We start from the raw sequence: 24,658 nt of genomic DNA, 5'->3' as shown, positions 1-24,658 counted from the left end.
ACCAGTGTTAGTTAAAGTATCCTTCCTGCCTACGATATGACAGGAAGGAAAATCAGACTGAAACATTTTTCCTAGTAAATGTTGCAAAAACATATAAAATGTATTTAATCATTTATGCTTCTTTTGTTAAAACTGGTATCGTTTAGAATTTCCAATGAGTCAGGATAGTGAGACCTCTTGCCATCGTGGCTGACCAATCAGGTATAAGCTTTTCTGGAAATGCAACATTTTGAGTAGTCTGCCAAGAATTAGAGTATAAATAATGTCCTCTTTGGAGGCGTGGTTGGCTTCTAGGCTTTTTGGTTTTTGGGCTCTTTTGGCTTTTAGGCTCATTAGGCTTTAGGCTCTTCGGCTTTAGGGGGGCGTGTGAGCTCTTGAGAAAAGGAACAGATTAGACCAGACATTCTATGGGTTAGGTACGAGAACGTCACATGTGCAGCCTTGGGAAGAAATTTGCGTCCGAGGAGAGTTAGGTGGGGGTTTCCCTTGCTCATATTATTTTTTTCAGAGAGTCCTTGCACGTCATATTTTTGTCACGGCAGGCCACATTCCTTTGAGGACGGGTGAAGGAGGGGCTGTTTGCTCTTTTAGACACAGACAGGCAGAAGGCAGATTTAGATGCTAAAATTCTAAGTTTATGCTTTGACTAATTAACTAGGTCGGAAAAGATCTATTTGTGATATGCATTTATTTCTCTTTATGGGGGATTTTTGCAAACTATTTAATTATTGATTAGCCTTGCAAGACTCTTTTTCTTAGAAACTCTTTAAGAGTTTTGACTGACATTTGTGCCACATTTTCCTTTTTACATGGGATGCTTATATGCAGACTGTAATGTGTTCTGTATTAATGCTATTTTTCCTGTTTTCCAAAATTCTGTAACCTGATTGATATTTTACTAATGAATAAAGGGTCAGAGAAAAATTAACTTTTGACTAGAAAATAAAACCCTTTAAAATACTCAACAACTCTCTTCATTGGCTTACATAATAATTGCATTTTTGACTGTTCATGTTTTTTTTAAAGTCACCTGGAGGTAATACATGGTGTCAAGGGCCCAACACCTTTTCAGCGGTAAATAGAGGTGGCATGAGGGTTTTGCATTGAGAAATTACCAGATGAAAATACTGCTGCATCAGTTGGATCCATGGAGCTAAAACTGAGTTTGGCTGCACTCTGACCACAGAAGGCTCCCCACTCTCATTGCCTTTCCTTGCCCAGCTGAAGGTCTGATAACACAGAGTCTCTCTTTGTTGCAGGTATGTAGAGCGACAATTGTATCACTTCTCCAGTAGGCGAGGTTAAATTGTTCTTATGCTCTCAGAGTAGTGGGCAGAGAGTGATGAGGGCAGGTGTAGGAATTAGGGAATCTGATGCTGTGAATTATGACAGATATTTTCATGGTGCTTACCCTCATAGAAACCCTGAAAATCGCAATCTGCTTCTAATGTTCTTGTGGTCATGAAGTATACACTAATTAGTAGATTACCGCTATGATGTTTTTAAAAATGAATTAAGGGCAGCATTACAATGGCGGGCGGATACCGCAACGGCAAACGGGACCGCCCACCATAGGTGCAGTGGTCCCGCCATGCCAATCAGGATGCGACCGCCACCATGGCGGTTGTATCCCGCATTTTTTACATTGCGGCGTGCGGTGCTGTAAGCCTTTGCATGCACAACATAACAGGCACAGTGCAGTGCCTGCCACCTTGTGCATTCAAATGTCGAGTGCACCCCCCACCCCCCAACACCAAGGGGGCCCGCAACGGGCCCCCAATACAAAAGACCTCATGCTTCTCCATGGTGCCACCTCCGCCAGGCATCCTGATATGGGCGCCGGTGTCTTCTAGACACCGCCACCATATTAGGCCCGAGATACTCCCGGCAGGCAAGCGGAGGAATTGCCTGCCAGCAGAAATGCGGTGGACGGACTTTCCATCCGCCGCTGGGACCCCGCCATTGTAATATGGCGGGGGTAATTGGAGGGCGTACGGGGTTAAATGTTGGGCGGATCGCCAACGCCGGTCGGGCGGTGGCAATCCACCCGACATCATAATGAACCCCTTAAAGTCATTACTAGTACAGATTGTTGAGTGTGACATTCTAAGTAGGAAAGGTGTCCTTCCTGAATACCACTGCACCCTTGAGAGAGGGGCTTCCCCTGTGCAACGATGCAGGCTGCAGGTGTGCATTAAACTAAACCCACCTTTCTCTTACATAAAGCATTGAACTCAGTCCTTGTGTTATTGGGCTAGGGCAGGGTTCCCCAAAGTCGATCCTGTGTCCAGGCTATATTTTTAAGACAACTACATTTATCTAAATGGGTATATGCTTAAAATCTGGCATGGATCTGGCCTTCCAGGACCGACTTTGGAGAACCCTGGTGTAGGGGGACTACACCTGTAGACTTTGGGTACACTTCAATGGTATGTAGCAATACTGCATACATTAAGCATGTCTGTTCAGTGCCATAGCTACCAGGGGGTTGAGTTCAGGTTAATTTAGTGACTTAAAGAATTCACCTGCACAAGACTTGTGATTATTCCTTGAGGCGAGCAGTCACCACCCCAAATAATAATACAGTTTCTTACAACATATTTCAACCAACAATTTGATTTTAAATGTGTCACTCTTTAAATGTAATATAATTTTTATTTAATAATTGTAGGTATTTTTTTAATCTATCTAGATTTGCATATATGTTGGTTGTTGAGGTGGTCTGTTGTCCCCCAATAGGATGCCATGAGAACGAACATATTTAGATGCAAGAACTTCTTGCTGAACAGTTGCAGTTGTCTTTCGCTTTTATGCTTCTAGCACATTCCTGGTTAACGCCGCCCGACCTCCGGGATGTGGGCTCACTGGCCGTGTGATGTTTTATTTAACGAACTGTGCATTGTAACTGCCGGAAAGAATGATTGTGTATTATACAAATCTGCAATAAAAATACTTTAAAAAACGAACATATTTATGCCCATCCAGGGCTCAATTATGAGTGTTCTTTACCCACAGTTGTTAGAATGGATTTTTCGTTGTGTAAATAACCAAATGAATGATGAATCAATTATTGCAGTGATTAATGATGGTGTATCATTCAAAGAATTATTGATAATTAAGTCTAAAACTAACAGTTAACATTTATAATCAAATATTTAATGAATTTAAAAAGTACCATTACATTTAAATTCATTTTAAGTTATCTTCCCATCCTTTTCCCCTACAAACCCAACAACCCACTACTAAACTTAAAGTCAATATTTCAATTTAAAAGTAAATTACTAAAACACTTAAAATTACAAACTATATTTAAACCAAAAAAATAATTACACTAACGAATATTACCACTTAAAACTCATATATTAACTAAAATCCATTAAAATATTACAATAATTAAAAACAATATTTTTGAAAATGATACTACTTACCCAATAATTAATATTTTTGATTACAATATTCTGTACCACAGTATTGCTGTAGAAACAATTTTTTTTATAATACTTCTGTATAACAATATTTTCAACTCAATATTTTGGCCAAATATCTGGCCACCTCGAGCCGAAGCGCAAGGCGATGCACCCGCTCTCTCCGCTACCTCTCTCCATCCCTCCACATGCTCTGCCTCCATCTTTCACTGCATGCTTTGACTCATAAGTGGTTGTTTTCAGAAAACGTGCAGGCACTCCCAAACCTTACCTATTTCAATAGGTGTTTTTTAATATGAAAGGCATTGGCCTGGAAGAAAATTCAAAACGAATACTGCTCTGTGCAAGCTTTGTTATTAAAATGTAAATGGCTAGAACAATATGTATTTTTAATCAAAAATCAAATATGATTGTAGAAAAAAAAGTAAAATAATCCCACCTCTGTGGAGACACAGAGTCTCTCTCAGATGAGGCTGTAAATCTCTCCATGAAGAGGAATCTTCTATTCCAGGTTCAATCCTCAACCTAGGGCAGGTCTGTTCAGGGAGACTTCCTTGTCTAGCATGAATGTTGTACTGGCAACCTGCAGCAGCGGAAGGAGAGAAGAATACATTGAGATAGAGGAAGGGAGGGGAAGACAGAGAAAAAGAAAACCAAAGAGGAAGAGAAACAGGTATAGAGGTGGAGAAACAAAGATGTGGAGATTTGTCCGAGAGACAGAGAAAGTGAAAGAGAATGAGTGTCAGAGGGAAAGAGATCAACCTGATATAGTTCTTCATGCAACAAAGAGCTGAAATGTTTAATGTGATTTGTTAGGACTCCTCATCGTGTGTTTGATAGCAGAATATCATGGAATGAATACTGTCTGACAAGAATATGGTAAAGAAAAAATTAACTGTGGAATGCTTGAATTAATTTCAACCACAGTCAACTACTCGGGCCGCATCCCAGTCCACTGTTTTTGCCCGTCTTTCCACCTCAGATTAGTCCTAGCTGTATGCGAATCAGCCTTGATCCTAGGCCAATGGAAACAGCAGCCTGAACTGCCAGGCCAGGTCCTCCCTGAGCCAGAATACAAGCAACCCAGGACCAGTTTCACCCTAGTTAAGGCTCTTCAGCCAGGTATAACTTAGTCCCAGTGAGACCGTGTGCAAGGGACCCAGGTCTTTGCATACCTGTCCCACTGAGGGTGACACACTAATGTATACAAAAAAGTGATCAATGGAATATTTAGATTAATCTCAGCGACGGGTAATTACTTCGGTCTAAACTGAGAATTGAGGTGGCATGGAGTGCAAAATAATGATGGATTGGGATGCAGCCCCGAGTAATACCAATGGCTAAGATTAGTTCAAGCATTCCATCCATGACGCTTTGTATACTTAAGTGTGACGCGGCGAACCTAAGCAGGAGTGCAGCCGCACTTGGAGTAAGGGTGTCTCCTTTCTCAAGGAGGGGGAAATACAAGATGCTTGCTGTAGGCCCAACTGCAGCTCACAGGGGAATAAAAAGGACCCGCATCAGGACAGAGAACTCTTGGGACTTAAACTGTGAGACTGAGCACACAACTCTGAACATCTGAAGAAGGGAACCACCGCACCTGCGCCTGAGACCCTCCCCATTAGACCACACCTTATATTAAGGAGAAATAGAGAGGGGTAGGGAAACCTTACACCAGGATACCCTGGCCCTGGGCCAGTGAGACAGAACCTGCATTCATCAGCATGTAATATTTCATTTTTCATTTTAAGTACTTTCTTTTTACAACAACATGCAGTGGGTTGGACAAGCAGTGGGTTGGACAATGAGTTCTAATTTTTTGCTCCCCCATAGTACCTCTCTTACATTTCTGGGGCTGCTCACCGTGGCTTCCAATGAGAATCAAGTGCTGAAAGGAGTTTACTTGACCTAGTTTGCAAAGTCATAGTAGAACGGACACTAGGACATAAGAGTAAAACAACATCAGCCCCCACAGCTGTGGCCCAGTAGCCCCTGCTTGCCCAGTGGACCCCCAATAGGGTCTGACAATAGGCAGCAAGCTGTGTGTGATCCTGATAAGCCAGTTCCAACTTTCAACAGCAGAGTGGCAAGTTCAACCTTCACTCTGTAAAAACCTACACAGCTGCAAGCAGATACACAGCTAATTGGGGTAGACAAGGACACCCTGCCCCTAGATCAGTTGAGCATCTCTGTCAAGTCAAGTCAAAATAAGCTTTATTCGAAGTCACAAAGTGAATCATAAAGCTACAAAATACATCGATAACAATGATTAAAAATGACCAAGAATACAATTTAAAACAATGTACAATATTCTTCCTTATAAGAAAACGTGCAGGCTTACAATACTAAAAAAGAGTAACATCAGGGTACGATAATATAATTACTGTTTACAGCTGCTTCCTATGATTAATAACAGCCAGCAGGAAACGCAACATTACAAAACAAGTAAGGATATCTGGTAACATTTGGATCTCTGTCTAGATAAAGCCTGGAGGGCTCCCAGGAACAAGGACAGTGAGATCCTTGTGAGTTACATTAGAGACAATTTAAATAACTGGAGGAGAGGGAAGGACTGTGATAGACTTGGGGGGGGGGGGTGCCATCATAGGAACCAAGGCAGGGAGGGCTGTTGAGCCAGGCTCTCTTTGTCCCTTGGCAAAGGTCCCCCAGACACACCCTGTTGCATCACACATTTTGCTTTCCAACAATTTCACCAAACAGTCACTGCAGTCAATTTAAAGGGTACCACTGCCGCAAACTCCAGGAGTGATTCCCTTGTGAGGGTTACATCTAGTTGCGACCCTAAAGTTGCAGTAGGCTTTCTAGTAAGCTAAGGATGAGGAAGAGGAGCCAAGGGAGTCTGAGAGGAACACACTTAGATTAGCTCACAAGGAACAGGGAGAGACACAAAGAATGGGTGTGGGGGGAGAAGGGGAAAGGAGAGGGAACTGGCTGGAGAGAAAAAGGCTAGATTTAGGGAATGAAGAACTCAGGATGACAGCTGAGACAGCTATATCTGGGACAAACATTTGCACTTTAAACTCTTCAGCAATTCCAACCAAGGTTGCATAAAAGTGTGTGTACATGCAGAAGTAGAGACAAGATACTTTGGAATGATTTATGAGTTTTGGGATTGCTTTTAAGGCTCTTGAGACAATTGCCTGGGAAGGTATGGCAGTCACCGGAAGGATTCCTGTGTCTGAGGAAATGATGTATGAACGCTATAGAAGCTCTGATCAAAAGGTTTGGGCTGAAACCAGCTCAGCAGATACAAAGGTTAAAGATAGCAAAGGAACAGATGATGTACCTTATGAGATTTGGACTCATGGAGCGTTGCATGAGTGCAATGAGTGGGTGGGGTGGATGGAGACCAAGGATGTTCATGCCCCTGGCCAGTTGATAGTGACAAGATATTCAAGGAGGAATTCTCTAACCATCTTAGGCAATACCTGTCATATCTGGCAGAAAGGGGTCCAGAGGAGCCTGCAGTGTTGACTGACAAGTGGTTAGCTAGCTGCATGCTCTGCTGGAGGGGGAGAGGAACTCTCCACAGACTAGCTCCAAACTAGAGGGTAGAGTTTCCAAAGCACCTTCAAAACCAGGCTGTTTTCTTCCTAGTTTAGACCTCCCTTTGGGTATGGAGAGCTTTCTAAGTTTTATTTAATTACACTTAGTTCTAAGTGTCACAAGGAGTGACATTACAAGACATATGGCAGCATTGCTAGTGTCTTGACTAAGTGAAGGGACTCACGAGAGAGGGTCCAGTTGTGCTTAACCTAGTCACTGTGGGCATTTAGAAGAGGGACCCAGCACATACACACAAACAAAGTGTCGGGGGGCTGAGACGTACACTCACACAGTGTTAAGTTAGCATGGGTTTATTACAAGCTTAAACGCCATTTTACTTTCCTGCTCTGCTTTGCACACAACACGCACTTGCGATATTGTTTAGAGAAGGCTGAGTATTTTGCTTCACATGAGAATAACTTGTAATGCTACATTTCTAAGCTGCCTCGCTAGTTCAGTCTGTACAGTGAGAGCCTGGGCTGTCAAGGTTATCTTGGACACTGTGTCTGTTATTCGGAATGATCAGCGCACGTTCTAGCCATAACACATATGCAGCTGTGGCCACCTCTGATACTGGCGCGTTTAATAATGCACTGTGCAGGCATGAATAAACTCACTTGAAGAACATTTGTATGCTGAGAGCATGTGCCAAACTCGATGTGATCCACTTCTGCTGAGTACTAGAGGTATGGGGCCGCCCATGTAATCCTATGAGACCTTCTGTAGTTATAAACAAATCTACTAGCTAGGGAGGGTGAAATCTAGGTATATTTTAAACCTGTTTCCCTTTAGCATTATAAGATACTTTCTCCCTTTGTATTTTATGGAGTAGTAACAATGCTGACAACCTTGTTTCTGATAATATGTTTGCTTGTATTATCTAATTTACTGCGCATGAGATTACGGCGTTAGAAATAAACATTTCAAACTTGCACGTGTCTCTCTTTACTCCCTGTTTTGGACTGGTGTAAGATTGTAGCGAAAGAGTGTTCTTGTTTTCCACCTTACCTGAGGGAACCTAAGTTGCATGTTCTGGGTTGACTAATCATTGGTGTTTTTGCTATAGGACGAAGAACCAATGAGTCACTGATGCTAGTCTGGTAGGGGGTTTGGGTACTAAGGTGAGTTTTGGTACACCCTAATTCACTAAGGGCCTAAGTCTCTGTTCACAGTTCTGTGTAGAGCAGAATCCCTGCAACATGCCGCCAACGTGGTTTGGTCGTATTTACAAGACGCTTGAGTAGTGCTTATATCAGTACATAAACCCCTCACTATCTTTTCCGGATAACGGTGGTGACGGATAAACCTACCTATAGTTACATAGGTCTTTTCAAGCTTGAATCTATCAAAACGGTTTCCTTTTGAATTACTACCCAGTTGTACTACATAGATTTTACATTGTACCACTTAATTTCTGTGTCATAATGGGTGACGTTGAAATACCGCAGCATAGTTGCATTGCGGTCCGCAATCATTTGCAAAATTATAACTTCACCTTGGAGGGCATGGCTGTTATCGTGGTTGTGAGTGCTGAAGTAGCTTCTCCATTTGAGATCTTTTACTCATGGGTAACTTTTCCTTCTGTGAACGCAAATACTGGTGTGTTTCACACGTATACTCACACAGCCGTGCCCGCGGAATATGTTCCTTATAGGACACAGGAAGTTCCAATCAATGCTTGCAGCATCGTGTTTGGTTTAATGGCGCTCTTCCCCACTCTTTAACGACGACTAGATTAGGTCCTTTGTCCATTCCAGGCACTACTTGGCCTGTTTTGGCTGGATTTACAGTGCATCCTCAGGCGGGGGCGGTTCCCGTTGCCGATTTAAGGCGCCTACATACTACCGCAATTGCAGTTATTAGGGCCTTAGTACAATACATTACCCGCAATCTCCCGGGCGGGGCTCTGGGTGTTGCGACCCTTCCAGTCGGACCTAGCGGAATGAAGCTTAGTCCTGTAATGGTTAATGCAGTGATGGGCAAGTGTCTGCTAGATAAGGATGATATGCCTTTCTGGCTTGCCGAGAAGTTTGACCAGCTGGAAGCAGTATTTCCTAATACAAGTCCTGTTGAAAAACACAGGATTCTTACAATTAGTTTGCATAAAGACTTGATACCGGAAGCCGGTGACTGCGAGTCCTGGGGTAGAATCTTTGCATCAGTGTATACGAGGTGCTTCGGCACTCCGTCAATGGCTGTCCTTCCCTCGGTCATTAAACGTGTTCAAGATGAACAAGGACCTGAGGCAGCGGTTGAATTGGGATTGAGACTATGCGGCACATTTGACGTAGTTTCCGATCTCATCCTTTCTAATACAAAAGTGAGATGTGGTAAACTTTCAAGTGTCTAATGCTTTGCTCGCAGTCCCCGATGCCGATAAACCCCGTCAGTTACCGAGAATTATTACGGCTGCTTATAAAACCATTGGCCGTAATAGTTTGGGTGCAACCCGTTTTCTACTAAAGAGTAAAAGCAACCCCGAGGGTTGAAGTCTGAGAAGGACGATCAACCCAAATCCAAAAAGCAAAATTGGTCTAAGAACAAAAAACAGGGTAAACAACAGCAGAATCAGGAGTCCCCTCCTGCATCTCCCGTGCCTACGTCTACTGAACGCATTTATGACTTGCACGATCGCGCGACAATAAAATCACCTGATTGTTTTCAGGTTCCTGATCAACGCTCTCCTCGTTCTATACAGGACACATTGGCCGCATCGACCGGTGGTGGAGGAGGCGGCCGAGGTCGGGGTGGCCAGCAGAGAAGCGACCAGCCCGCCAGAAAGATTGAAAAGGCAAGCAGGACGATTCTACACCGAAGAGACCCCAGTTTCAGAAAAAGAAAGTTGCCGCATTAACAGCAAGATATGCCACAGATAGTGAGAACGCAGCTTCGGAATCAGACATGGACGCTGACGCTGTTGGACAGCGCGGCGGAGATTACCATAGTTCGCAAGTTGCTCCGTCCACTACTGAAGGTGACAACGACTGATACTTATGTTGTTGTTGAGACAGCTGACACTAGAGTAGCTCCCCCTGAAAGGCTTTTTGATATCCAACTTTTAATTGAAGGTGACATACAACGTACTATAAAAGGGGTATTTTGGCACAATCTGACTACAACGTATGACATTCTGTTAGCGGAGGCTGACTGGCCCCCACCTTTTGTTCTCGCTGCTCCTAGAGGGGAGGAGGTGATCGTCCCTAGTTTCGCACACACGGTGTCGAAAGAGCATGCGCTGAATTTTGCAGAAGAGTGGGCTAAGGCCCTTGCTCCGGCTTTGTACCGTACTCACTGTGGTTGGGATAAATTCTCCCCCCGACACGAGATTCCCTTACGGTCGATGCCCCAGCCTCAACCTCAATATCCCATGCGACGTGAAGCCAAGGCTTCTGTGGCAGAAATCCTTGAACAATTAGAATATCAAGGGGTGATTGAAACTTGTGTGTCTCCAATGAATAACCCACTTTTTACTGTAACCAAACCTGACGGTTCGTACCGTTTGGTATTGGATTACCGGCATTTGAACTCGCATTGCCGTACCTTTGCAGTACAGAATACCCACGGCTCTGCCTTAGTGGATGGTCGTGTGTGTAAAAGGGTTAAAACCACACTTGACATATCCAATGTTTTTATTGCCCACAACTTGTCTGACTTGAGTAGTCAGTGGACCAGTTTTACAAGCGGTGGCAAACAACGCCAGTACAAACGTTTACCCATGGGCTAAAAGAATAGTCCTGGCGTTTGCCGTCCGTATTGTATCTCTCTTGGAGAGGGTCGATTCAGATGCGTGTTCGTATGTGGATGACATTTATCTCACAGACGACTAAATATGGGCGCATCTGTGCCGCGTTGACTGCATAATTTGTTGTTTTGCGGACTTCGGATACAAATTCAACTTTGCAAAGTCTCACATTGCAGAGTACACAGTGTTGTTCCTGGGCTATGAGCTCAACAATGAAGGTCGAGGATTGGCCCCTCACTTCTTGGAGAAATGCGGACAACTGCGCGCTCCGACAACACTGAAAAAATTACAATCTTTGCTGGGATTTTTACATTTCGTGTGTACTTACATTCCCAATTATGCCCAGCGTATCAAGCCGCTGTATGCTTTGATACAACCTACTTTTACCAAATCGTGCTGGCTCTCTGAACATTCAGCCCTTTTGCAATCTTTGCAGGCTGATCTTCTAGAATTTAAATTCTTACTGACTCGTGATAACCACACCAACCTGGTGATCAGAATCGTCCCAGGGGCAGTGGGTTTCACATACCTTAATTTTAACGAAAGTGACACAGTACCTATGGCTTACAAGTCACACTTGTACACTTCGGCTGAATTGCTGGTTTTCCACTGTGAAAAAAGTCTTGACAGCAGTGCAAATGGCGATTCTGAAGGAACGCGCACTGTCGCAGGCAAAACGCATGTTGGTTGTTACCCCGTATCCTGCCCTTGAAGCAGTGACGAGAGCCAGTGTACCTAATTCTAAAGCTTTGCCCCCACGGTGGATACAATGGGCCACGTCATTGACGTCTCCAGATGGCACATTTATTTTTGATGCCTGATTCCAGTCGCAGGAGTACTTGCAGGATGAATTTGTTCATCCTGCTCCTTTGACTATGCGTCCATTGGAGGATTTCCATTGTATCATATACACTGACGGCTCTGCGCAAGTTGCGCATGGGTCTAAGCACTCATATGTTTCAGCCTGCGCTATTGTGGTCGGTACTATGGTGAATGGAGAATTCAAGTCCAATGTGCATACACAGACATTAGGGGACTGTACCGCCCAATTGGCAGAGCTCCGTGCTCTATTGCTTGCCTTAGAGTACGCAGATCCTAGTGTGACTACTCTCATTGTGAGTGACTCTTACTACTGTGTCCAGTCCTACAATGAGAATCTAGATTTTTGGACTCAAATGATTATCGTGATTTCAAGGGTAGCACAATAAAACATAAAATGTTCTGGGTTCGAGTGGCAGAACTTAAAGAGCGATTGCCACTCGTGTATGTAATTCAGACTCTTGGTCATCAGCGTGTGGGAGTTCATGCCGTCGGCAACTCTTTGGCCGATGAGGCCGCAAAATCAGCAGTAGCTACTTATTTGGTCACAGCAGTTACACGTTCCAAAAGTAAGATTGATGATGACATCTTGGCAGTGATTGCCGCTACTGAGAAGGGTAAGAAATATCCTACTGGATTCCTTTCGAAGTACTCTTATCACTTAAGTCCCGATAAAGTACCTTATGTGAAGATGCCAGACGTTGGTGACAGAGTGATTCCCAACGCGAACCGCAGGCCCGCTCTGATAACAGCGGCCCATGAAGGTGTTGCGTCCACGCATGCGGGCGTTTCAGCTTCTGTTTCTCAGCTTCAACTGCGTTACTGGTGGCGGGGACTGTACAAACAGACGCAAGATTATGTCCTTCAATGTGACATATGTCAGCAAATCAAGCCTTCTTCAGCTGCACGTCCGCCCCAGACACAGTTGAAGATATCCAATAAACCACTTGCTTGCGTTTATTCAGATCACTGCGGTCCTTTTTCTTCTGATACTGCTTATAAGTACATCTTAGTTGCAGTTGATTCTTGCACCTGCTTGGTTTAGTTATGGCCACACCGAAGTGCTGATTCACGAACTGTCATAAGAGACTTGCGTATCTTTGTGGGAATTTTTGCCTGTGGCACCTTCCATTCTGATCAGGGTCCAGCGTTCGCCTCTAAGGCGTACAAGGATGCCATGAGGTCTTTGGGGGTCCAAGTCAAATTTTCGTCTCCATACAGGCCTGAGGGCAACAGTGTTGTGGAACGAATGAACCGTGATTTAAAGCAGTCTTTGACAGCCAGAGTTATAGGTACTGGAAAGGAACTGGCTAACCCATCTCAATGGCGTACAGCGTGCACTAAATATTCTCCCTAGAAGGTCTCTGTGTGGGCGGACCCCATACGAAATGCTCTTTGGTATCAAAATGTATGTCCCAGACCTTGACGGTCTAGACTCTGCGGCGTCTGATGCACCCTTTGACGTAGATGAACATTGTAATGTTTTACAGACTCTACAAAAGACGAGAGACAGTCTTGCAAAGGAACACATGCCCTCCACATCTGTTGCTGCGTTGCCGATCCCAGTAGTTGACTGGCTACCCCGAGTTGGTGAACTGGTCTGTGAAAAGAACGAGAACAAGAAAGAATTTGGCCCCTCGTATCGAGCACCGGTTCCTATACTTGGAGTGCAAGGCACAAGAACAGTCATTTTACCACCACTTCCAGGTCGTAAAGAAAAAAGGTACATCTCCATTGACAATGTCAAACTACACAGAGTGGCCGATACTTCTTAGTATGACACCTGGGGTCTCCTGTCCGGCTATGCTGAGAAATTTTATTTTAGCGCCGGCTCCTGGGAACAAGACTGATGACATTGTCTTAGAGATGCCTGCTGTGTCGGTTCCCTTATTGAATATTCCACATGAAGATCCTCTTAATGAGAGTATACATACCCAACTGACTTGTCATTGCCTGATTTACAAACTAGATTGGCAAATAAGTCCAGATTTTCCTTTGACACTAACTCTTCCACATCAAAGTCCCCTTCGAAGATTTCCTTTTTTGCAACATGGTTCAAAAAAAATTTTTTAATTCCTCCTTGGACTTACATTTGGCTGGTACTTTTTTCAATTTTTTTGTTTATGTCAATTGGATTTGTGATATTTTTCTTTCGTTTAGTGAATGGACACTACGTTGAAAAACGATTAGTTATTCACCCAATATATGGAACGTTGGCACCCTACTTCTCCTCACACAGAATTAAGAGAGACTTGGAGCATGTTAACATCACTGCTTGGCCCGTTCTAGATGGAATAGTTTGGGATGCAGTGAAGTTCCCGATTCATGGTCCAACTTAAGTCATAAATGTCCCAAATGTGCTGAGGGTTTCCATGGGAGATGTAATTAAGTAAAATATACATGCCGATGATTGGGATGTTCGGGCCGTTGAGGCTTTGTTTTCAGATTTGAAATATTATGCTGCCTTTGATGCTGAAGGTTTATATTTTAATTCTGCTAACTATGGTGATTTGTACTGTTACCAACTCTTTGGAAATCACTACCTGCACAAGGCAAACACAAAAAGGAATATGGTAAATTATACCCAATGGGAACACTGCCCTGCTCCGATAGACGGGAGCTCTAAATCTCTTTTACAGAGATACACATATTTTACTGATTTTAATAGAACAAATCCTAATGCATTTTATTTTAAAAGGACCGAAAAGACCTCTTCCAAAGTTAGACTGACCAACACCAAATTATTATATTCAAAGTCCTTTCTTGACCAGTTGGCGCTTGGGGGCTAAGAGCTGTGGAAAGATACCATTGATCTTAAATCTGTTTGGGGTTCTAAAAGCTGGCAAGTACAGGGCACAGAGGCTCTGCATCGTGCATGTCTCATTCCGAACCATATGTTGTTTTTGAATTCGACGATTTCACAAACCACCTGCTTTGAATTTGGCTACTTCTAAAAAATTAAAGGCACCATCTTTTCCAGAGTTGGAAGAGTATCCCGGCTGGGATAATTACTCCAAGATATCCATTAGAGAAATACAAGCGCTAATGCTGAATTCTTCCTTTAACGTTTCCAGTTTGGATCATGAGGGTTGGTTGTTGTGGCACAGAAGTGCAGATTTCTGCCAACATCGGTTTCTGGGTTTGGCCCGTGGCTACACACAGGTTAGGGTGGATTCCCGGTTTGAGAGTGACCATTCTGTCACTACCTATTCCGTAGGCAATCTCTGTCAGAATTGGATTGAACACTACTACCTATTCCGTAGGCAAGCTCTGTCAGAATTGGCTCAAACACTCCACTTTAGCGTCAGTTAACCTGCACCTGTCTAAACTGACTGACAATGTTAACCTGAATGACTTTATTAAAGGCCCTACAACTGGCAGATCCAAAATATGGGTATATGCTATTTACAACGAAGTTTGGAAACTGTCCCATATTGAGGCGGCTTCCAGATTAAGGGCTATAGATCAAGCACATTTAGGAAAGGTGCTTGCTGTTGTAGATAATAGCATTATCACGCAATCTTCCCGCATTTATACATTAGATAATATTGTATAGTCTGTTGTTGATATTGTGCAAGTTTGCATGGACTTTACAAACGTTGAAATCAGGTCGTGTTTCTTTGGATTACATGAACATTTCCTAATTATTTGCTCCTTTTAATTTGACTGACAAGCAACAATTGATGTCGATGAAAGATGCCACGTTTTCTATGTTGCATATTGAAAAACTTGAGCCCATGCCATTTTCTGTGGCCGAAACAAATTCAGCTGTGTGGCTTATCCACGGTATGATAACGTTACCTTTTAGCCTGTTTAAGTTTGAGGCTTGCATGAAATACTATGATATAGGCAGATATGAACCTTTAGGCAGTGCTTATCTCCATGAAGCTTGGTCGTTACCATTTACATATAGGTGCCTGAGGGAGGGTAAAGAAGTCTATCTGAATGGTGAAGATTGCACAACATCACCAGACCACTCCTTAATTTGTAGACACATACAATTACATGGCTCTTGTAATCAGGATGCGCCTAATTTTGCCTGTGTTTTGAAAGGCATTCCGACACCTGCTATCATACCAACGTTCACTTTACTGGCAAATGGGAGTTATTTACTGTTAATTAGAACATTGGAATGTTGGGAGCTCCATTGCAGACAATGGAGTACTCCCTGCTTCTACGGACCGGTAAAGTCAGAGCAACATTCCAATGTTCTACAAAGGCTTCTCGAAGCTCGAGGGGATTTATATGCCCTCGAGCTTCGAGAACCCTTTGTTTAATTTGTTAGAACATTCTGCCCTCTAGTGGCAGAATGTTCTAATAGCCTTATAGCCCTTCGTAGCAGGGCTATACCGGCAATCAAAGTCCCGCTGTCTCGTTAAAGTCTCTCGCCTTCGGCCTTTAACGATTCAGCGGGCCTTTAATAGCCGGTATAGCAGCCCGCTGTGGCGGGCTATAAGGATATAATAATGCAGATTCTTGTGGGATGGTAGCAGGCATCGCTTATGTGGTTACTGTAACTGAGCATGTGGTTTTCTGTAAAAATGTTCTGTTTCTTCCTCTGCATGGAAAGCTGGATGTTTCCATCTGGCCGTCGATGCCGACCTTGAAAGCAGAGTTCAACCAAATGAGCCGTATAAGAGCGCTATTGTCTTAAAAAGAGGTTGCTCTTACATCTGCTAGAGAAACATTTGTCCTTCATGTAGCAAACACTCGCACAGAAGTGCGTGCTTTATTAAATACAGACCTGCCCCTGCATTTTGGGGAGTTAATTCACACTATCTTTAATGCGTCCTCGACTACGGGGTTAGCACACTTTTTTAAAGTTATAAGCAGTGGCCTTGCGACTTCTTTTCAAACTATATTTGGTGTGTTCCCGGCATTTTTTCATTCAATTTTTTCCAGCATCTTTGGTGGATTACCCTTAATGCTCGCATTAGTTGCCAGTGTGCTTCTATTCATTTGTTTACTTAAAAATGGATGCACATTCTGCAGCACATGACAATATGTCCCGGCTGTTGCTGCTCCGCAACCGAATGTTTAGTTACTATGGAGCTCTGCCTCTGGCAACATTAAATGCAGCTTATGGATTATTGTTTCGATTCTCCTTTTTCATATGCGTTCAGCCTGTCTTCCACTGCCTGAGCTGCGATTTCGACTGGGCCCTGGATTTGTGTCTCTGCAGTACGGTGTCTCCCAAAGCGGATTATGACCAGCTGATGAGCCCCTTAGTGGTTCATGACTTGCTTTGTTCTGGCGGCGGGATTATGGCCTTAGCAGTGATACATGGGATATTGGGACGTTGGAATGTTTTTGCAGTGGCGCATGACTTCTTGGCACACAGTTACATTGAAGATGACCCGAGTTTTCCTTCGATTGTGATTGAGGCTCCGGTCATTGAGGAACATGTATGTTCATTCCCACTATTGAATTGGATGGCTGACATGTTTTCAGATGGGAACAATGACTTCCTATTGGAGGCTGTTGCAACATATTGTGCTTATACGCTGTTGGAGTGAGACAATTTATTTTCTGACTTTGCTCTATTTTTAGCTACTGCTTCCTATCGAACGGCGAATATTTTTTTTTGCACATTTGAACTTGACTCTGCTTTTCAGGCTTGGACTCTGCGTTCCTATTTCGCCTACGTTCATATCACGTGCTCCGATCAAGGGGCGGTGCCGTGGGGCTGAGACGTACATTCACACAGTGTTAAGTTAGCATGGGTTTATTACAAGCTTAAACGCCATTTTACTTTCCTGCTCTGCTTTGCACAGGACACGCACTAGCGATATTGTTTAGAGAAGGCTGAGTATTTTGCTTCACATGAGAATAACTTGTAATGCTACATTTCTAAGCTGCCTCGCTATTTTAGTCTGTACAGTGAGAGCCTGGGCCGTCAAGGTTATCTTGGACACTGTGTCTGTTATTCGGAATGATCAGCGCACGATCTAGCCATAATACATATGCAGCTGTGGCCACCTCTGATACTGGCGCGTTTAATAATGCACTGTGCAGGCCTGAACAAACTCACTTGGAGAACATTCGTATGCTGAGAGCTTGTGCCGAACTCGATGTGATCCACTTCTGCTGAGTACTAGAGGTATGGGGCCGCCCATGTAATTCTATGAGACCTTCTGTAGTTATAAACTAATCTACTAGCTAGGGAGGGTGAAATCTAGGTATATTTTAAACCTGTTTCCCTTTAGCATTATAAGATGCTTTCTCCCTTTGTATTTTATGGAATAGTAACAATGCTGACAACCTTGTTTCTGATAATATGTTTGCTTGTATTATCTAAGGTACTGCGCATGAGATCACGGCGTTAGAAACAAACATTTCAAACTTGCACGTGTCTCTATTTACTCCCTGTTTTGGACTGGTGTAAGATTGTAACGAAAGAGTGTTTTTGTTTTCCACCTTACCTGAAGTAACTTAAGTTGCATGTTCTGGGTTGACTAATCATTAGTGTTTTTGCTATAGGACGAAGAACCAATAAGTCACTGATGCTAGTCTGGTAGGGGGTTTGGGTACTAAGGTGAGTTTTGTTACACCCTAATTCACTAAGAGCCTAAGTCTCTGTGCACAGTTCTGTGTAGGAGCAGAATCCCTGCAACAAAGGTGAGGCTCATGCTAGAAGCTAGCACTGATGGGAGGTAGGGTCCTGCCCTGAGAGGCTCATGCTGGAAGCTAGCATCGATCGGAGGAAGGGCCCTGCCCTGAGAGACTCATGCTGGAAGCTAGCATAGACAGGAGGAAAGTCCGGCCCTAAGAGACTCACGCTGGAAGCTAGCATCAAGGGGAGGAAGGGTCCTGCCCTGAGAGATTCGTGCTGGAAGCTAGCATCGACAGGTGGAAGGGTCCTTCCCTGAGAGACGCATGCTGGAAGCTAGCATCGACAGGAGGAAAGGTCCGGCCCTGAGAGACTCATGCTAGAAGCTAGCACCTATGGGAGGAAGGGTCACGCCCTGAGAGGCTCATACTGGAAGCTAGCATCAACTGGAGGAATATTCCTCCCTGAGAGACTCGTGCAGGAAGCTAGCATCGATGGGAGGAAGAGTGCTGCCCTGAGAGGCTCATGGTAGAAGCTAGCATTGATAGGAGGAAGGGTCCTGCCCTGAGAGGCTCATGCTGGAAGCTAGCATCGACGGGAGGAAGGGTCCTGCCCTGAGAGGCTCATGCTGGAAGCTAGCATCGACGGGAGGAAGGGTCCTGCCCTGTGAGACTCATGCTGGAAGCTAGCATCAACAGGAGGAAGGGTCCTGCCCTGAGAGACTCATGCTGGAAGCTAGCATCGATGGGAGGAAGGGTCCTGCCCTGAGAGACTTGTGCAGGAAGCTAGCATCAACAGGAGGAAGGGTCCTGCCCTGAGAGGCTCATGCTGGAACTAGCATCAACGGGAGGTAGGGTCTTACCCTGAAAGGCTCATGCTGCAAGCTAGCATCGATGGGAGGTAGGGTCCTGCCCTGAGAGGCTCATGCTGCAAGCTAGCATCAACAGGAGGTAGGGTCCTGCCCTGAGAGGCTCATGCAAGAAGCTAGCATCGATGGGAGGTAGGGTCCTGCCCTGAGAGGCTCATGCTGCAAGCTAGCATCGATCGGAGGAAGGGCCCTGCCCTGAGAGGCTCATGCTGCAAGCTAGCATCGATGGGAGGAAGGGTCCTGCCCTGAGAGGCTCATGCAAGAAGCTAGCATCGATGGGAGGTAGGGTCCTGCCCTGAGAGGCTCATGCTGCAAGCTAGCATCGATCGGAGGAAGGGCCCTGCCCGGAGAGACTCATGCTGGAAGCTAGCATCAACAGGAGGAAGGGTCCTGCCCTGAGAGGCTCATGCTGGAACTAGCATCAACAGGAGGTAGGATCCTGCCCTGAGAGTCTCATGCAAGAAGCTAGCATCGATGGGAGGTAGGGTCCTGCCCTGAGAGGCTCATGCTGCAAGCTAGCATCGATCGGAGGAAGGGCCCTACCCTGAGAGACTCATGCTGGAACTAGCATGAACGGGAGGTAGGGTCCTGCCCTGAGAGGCTCATGCTGGAAGCTAGCATCAACAGGAGGAAGGGTCCTGCCCTGAGAGACTCATGCTGGAGGCTAGCATCGATGGGAGGGTGGGTCCTGCCCTGAAAGACTCGTGCAGGAAGCTATCATCGATGGGAGGAAGGGTCCTGCCCTGGGAGACTCATGCTGGAAGCTAGCATAAACAAGAGGAAGGGTCCTCGCTGAGAGACTCATACTAGAAGCTAGCATCAAGGGGAGGAAGGGTCCTGCCCTGAGAGATTCGTGCTGGAAGCTAGCATCGACAGGTGGAATGGTCCTTCCCTGAGAGAGGCATGCTGGAAGCTAGCATCGACAGGAGGAAAGGTCCGGCCTGAGAAACTCATGCTAGAAGCTAGCACCTATGGGAGGAAGGGTCATGCCCTGAGAGGCTCATACTGGAAGCTAGCATCAACTGGAGGAATATTCCTCCCTGAGAGACTCGTGCAGGAAGCTAGCATCGATGGGAGGAAGGGTGCTGCCCTGAGAGGCTCATGCTAGAAGCTAGCATTGATGGGAGGAAGGGTCCTGCCCTGAGAAGCTCATGCTGGAAGCTAGCATCGACGGGAGGAAGGGTCCTGCCCTGAGAGACTCATGCTGGAAGCTAGCATCGATGGGAGGAAGGGTCCTGCCCTGAGAGACTCATGCAGGAAGCTAGCATCAACAGGAGGAAGGGTCCAGCCCTGAGAGGCTCATGCTGGAACTAGCATCAACGGGAGGTAGGGTCTTACCCTGAAAGGCTCATGCTGCAAGCTAGCATCGATGGTAGGTAGGGTCCTGCCCTGAGAGGCTCATGCTGCAAGCTAGCATCAACAGGAGGTAGGGTCCTGCCCTGAGAGGCTCATGCAAGAAGCTAGCATCGATGGGAGGTAGGGTCCTGCCCTGAGAGGCTCATGCTGCAAGCTAGCATCGATCGGAGGAAGAGCCCTGCCCTGAGAGGCTCATGCTGCAAGCTAGCATCGATGGGAGGAAGGGTCCTGCCCTGAGAGGCTCATGCAAGAAGCTAGCATCGATGGGAGGTAGGGTCCTGCCCTGAGAGGCTCATGCTGCAAGCTAGCATCGATCGGAGGAAGGGCCTTGCCCGGAGAGACTCATGCTGGAAGCTAGCATCAACAGGAGGAAGGGTCCTGCCCTGAGAGGCTCATGCTGGAACTAGCATCAACAGGAGGTAGGATCCTGCCCTGAGAGGCTCATGCAAGAAGCTAGCATCGATGGGAGGTAGAGTCCTGCCCTGAGAGGCTCATGCTGCAAGCTAGCATCGATCGGAGGAAGGGCCCTACCCTGAGAGACTCATGCTGGAACTAGCATGAACGGGAGGTAGGGTCCTTCCCTGAGAGGCTCATGCTGGAAGCTAGCATCAACAGGAGGAAGGGTCGTGCCCTGAGAGACTCATGCTGGAGGCTAGCATCGATGGGAGGGTGGGACCTGCCCTAAAAGACTTGTGCAGGAAGCTAGCATCAATGGGAGGAAGGGTCCTGCCCTGGGAGACTCATGCTGGAAGCTAGCATAAACAGGAGGAAGGGTCCTCGCTGAGAGACTCATACTAGAAGCTAGCATCAAGGGGAGGAAGGGTCCGGCCCAGAGAGATTCGTGCTGGAAGCTAGCATCGACAGGTGGAATGGTCCTTCCCTGAGAGACGCATGCTGGAAGCTAGCATCGACAGGAGGAAAGGTCCGGCCCTGAGAAACTCATGCTAGAAGCTAGCACCTATGGGAGGAAGGGTCATGCCCTGAGAGGCTCATACTGGAAGCTAGCATCAACTGGAGGAATATTCCTCCCTGAGAGACTCGTGCAGGAAGCTAGCATCGATGGGAGGAAGGGTGCTGCCCTGAGAGGCTCATGCTAGAAGCTAGCATTGATGGAAGGAAGGGTCCTGCCCTGAGAGGCTCATGCTGGAAGCTAGCATCGACGGGAGGAAGGGTCCTGCCCTGAGAGACTCATGCTGGAAGCTAGCATCAACAGGAGGAAGGGTCCTGCCCGGAGAGACTTATGCTGGAAGCTAGCATCGATGGGAGGAAGGATCCTGCCCTGAGAGACTCGTGCAGGAAGCTAGCATCAACAGGAGGAAGGGTCCTGCCCTGAGAGGCTCATGCTGGAACTAGCATCAACGGGAGGTAGGGTCCTGCCCTGAGAGGCTCATGCTGCAAGCTAGCATCGATGGGAGGTAGGGTCCTGCCCTGAGAGGCTCATGCAAGAAGCTAGCATCAACAGGAGGTAGGGTCCTGCCCTGAAAGGCTCATGCAAGAAGCTAGCATCGATGGGAGGTAGGGTCCTGCCCTGAGAGGCTCATGCTGCAAGCTAGCATCGATCAGAGGAAGGGCCCTGCCCATAGAGACTCATGCTGGAACTAGCATCAACGGGAGGTAGGGTCCTGCCCTTAGAGGCTCATGCTGCAAGCTAGCATCGATGGGAAGAAGGGTCCTGCCCTGAGAGGCTCATGCTGGAACTAGCATCAACAGGAGGTAGGGTCCTGCCCTGAGAGCCTCATGCTGCAAGCTAGCATCGATGGGAGGTAGGGTCTTGCCCTGAGAGGCTCATGCTGGAACTAGCTTCGACAAGAAGAAGGGTCCTGCCCTGAGAGGCTCATGCAAGAAGCTAGCATCAATGGAAGGTAGGGTCCTGCCCTGAGAGGCTCATGCTGGAAGCTAGCATCAACAGGAGGAAGGGTCCTGCCCGGAGAGACTCATGCTGGAGGCTAGCATCGATGGGAGGAAGGGTCCTGCCCTGAGAGACTTATGCTGGAAGCTAGCATCAATGGGAGGAAGGGTCCTGCCCTGAGAGACTCATACTAGAAGCTAGCATCGATGGGAGGAAGGGTCCTGCCCTGAGAGGCTCATGCTGGAAGCTAGCATCGATGGGAGGAAAGGGTCCTACCCTGAGTAACTCATGGTAGAAGCTAGCATCGATGGGAGGAAGGGTCCTGCCCTGAGAGACTCATGCTGGAAGCTAGCATCGATGGGAGGAAGGGTCCTGCCCTGAGAGGCTCATGCTAGAAGCTAGCATCGATGGGAGGAAGGGTCCTGCCCTGAGAGAATCATGCTGGAAGCTAGCATCAACAGGAGGAAGGGTCCTGCCCTGAGAGGCTCATGCTGCAAGCTAGCATCGATGGGAGGAAGGGTCCTGCCCTGAGAGGCTCATGCTAGAAGCTGGCATCGATGGGACGAAGCGTCCTGCCCGGAGAGACTCATGCTGGAAGCTAGCATCAACAGGAGGAAGGGTCCTGCCCTGAGAGGCTCATGCTGGAACTAGCATCAACAGGAGGTAGGGTCCTGCCCTGAGAGGCTCATGCAAGAAGCTAGCATCGATGGGAGGTAGGGTCCTGCCCTGAGAGGCTCATGCTGCAAGCTAGTATCGATCGGAGGAAGGGCCCTACCCTGAGAGACTCATGCTGGAACTAGCATGAACGGGAGGAAGGGTCCTGCTCTGAGAGGCTCATGCTGGAAGCTAGCATCAACAGGAGGAAGGGTCCTGCCCTGAGAGACTCATGCTGGAGGCTAGCATCGATGGGAGGAAGGGTCTTGCCCTGAAAGAATCGTGCAGGAACCTAGCATTGATGGGAGGAAGGGTCCTGCCCTGAGAGGCTCATGCTGGAAGCTAGCATCGACGGGAGGAAGGGTCCTGCCCTGAGAGACTCATGCTGGAAGCTAGCATCAACAGGAGGAAGGGTCCTGCCCGGAGAGACTCATGCTGGAAGCTAGCATCGATGGGAGGAAGGGCCCTGCCCTGAGAGACTCGTGCAGGAAGCTAGCATCAACAGGAGGAAGGGTCCTGCCCTGAGAGGCTCATCCTGGAACTAGCATCAACGGGAGGTAGGGTCCTGCCCTGAGAGGCTCATGCTGCAAGCTAGCATCGATGGGAGGTAGGGTCCTCCCCCTGAGAGGCTCATGCAAAAAGCTAGCATCAACAGGACGTAGGGTCCTGCCCTGAGAGATTCGTGCTGGAAGTTAGCATCGACAGGTGGAATGGTCCTTCCCTGAGAGACGCATGCTGGAAGCTAACATCGACAGGAGGAAAGGTCCGGCCCTGAGAAACTCATGCTAGAAGCTAGCACCTATGAGAGGAAGGGTCATGCCCTGAGAGGCTCATACTGGAAGCTAGCATCAACTGGAGGAATATTCCTCCCTGAGAGACTCGTGCAGGAAGCTAGCATCGATGGGAGGAAGGGTGCTGCCCTGAGAGGCTCATTCTAGAAGCTAGCATTGATGGGAGGAAGGGTCCTGCCCTGAGAGGCTCATGCTGGAAACTAGCATCGACGGGAGGAAGGGTCCTGCCCTGAGAGACTCATGCTGGAAGCTAGCATCAACAGGAGGAAGGGTCCTGCCCTGAGAGACTCGTGCAGGAAGCTAGCATCAACAGGAGGAAGGGTCCTGCCCTGAGAGGCTCATGCTGGAACTAGCATCAACGGGAGGTAGGGTCCTGCCCTGAGAGGCTCATGCTGCAAGCTGGCATCGATGGGAGGTAGGGTCCTGCCCTGAGAGGCTCATGCAAGAAGCTAGCATCAACAGGAGGTAGGGTCCTGCCCTGAGAGGCTCATGCAAGAAGCTAGCATCGATGGGAGGTAGGGTCCTGCCCTGAGAGGCTCATGCTGCAAGCTAGCATCGATCGGAGGAAGGGCCCTGCCCATAGAGACTCATGCTGGAACTAGCATCAACGGGAGGTAGGGTCCTGCCCTTAGAGGCTCATGCTGCAAGCTAGCATCGATGGGAAGAAGGGTCCTGCCCTGAGAGGCTCATGCTGGAACTAGCATCAACGGGAGGTAGGGTCCTGCCCTGAGAGGCTCATGCTGCAAGCTAGCATCGATGGGAGGTAGGGTCTTGCCCTGAGAGGCTCATGCTGGAACTAGCTTCGACGAGAAGAAGGGTCCTGCCCTGAGAGGCTCATGCAAGAAGCTAGCATCAATGGAAGGTAGGGTCCTGCCCTGAGAGGCTCATGCTGGAAGCTAGCATCAACAGGAGGAAGGGTCCTGCCCGGAGAGACTCATGCTGGAGGCTAGCATCGATGGGAGGAAGGGTCCTGCCCTGAGAGACTCATGCTGGAAGCTAGCATCAATGGGTTGAAGGGTCCTGCCCTGAGAGACTCA

General features: G+C 47.1%; 1 protein-coding gene across 1 annotated transcript in view; it reads right to left on the bottom strand.

Moving 5' to 3' along the window:
* Positions 1-24,658, bottom strand: part of LOC144828133 (erythroid membrane-associated protein-like) — a 193,256-nt gene that overhangs the window by 102,072 nt on the left and 66,526 nt on the right. The window contains exon 4 of the mRNA XM_078686249.1: positions 3,865-4,008. Coding sequence (XP_078542375.1) covers positions 3,865-4,008 — 144 coding nt within the window. The remainder of the gene's footprint in view (positions 1-3,864; positions 4,009-24,658) is intronic.

The sequence above is a fragment of the Lissotriton helveticus genome, chromosome 4_1 (genome assembly GCF_964261635.1).
Source record: "Lissotriton helveticus chromosome 4_1, aLisHel1.1, whole genome shotgun sequence".
Classification (NCBI taxonomy): Eukaryota; Metazoa; Chordata; class Amphibia; order Caudata; family Salamandridae; genus Lissotriton; species Lissotriton helveticus.
Note: the sequence above shows the minus strand (reverse complement) of the source record. Positions and strands in the feature narration are given on the sequence as shown.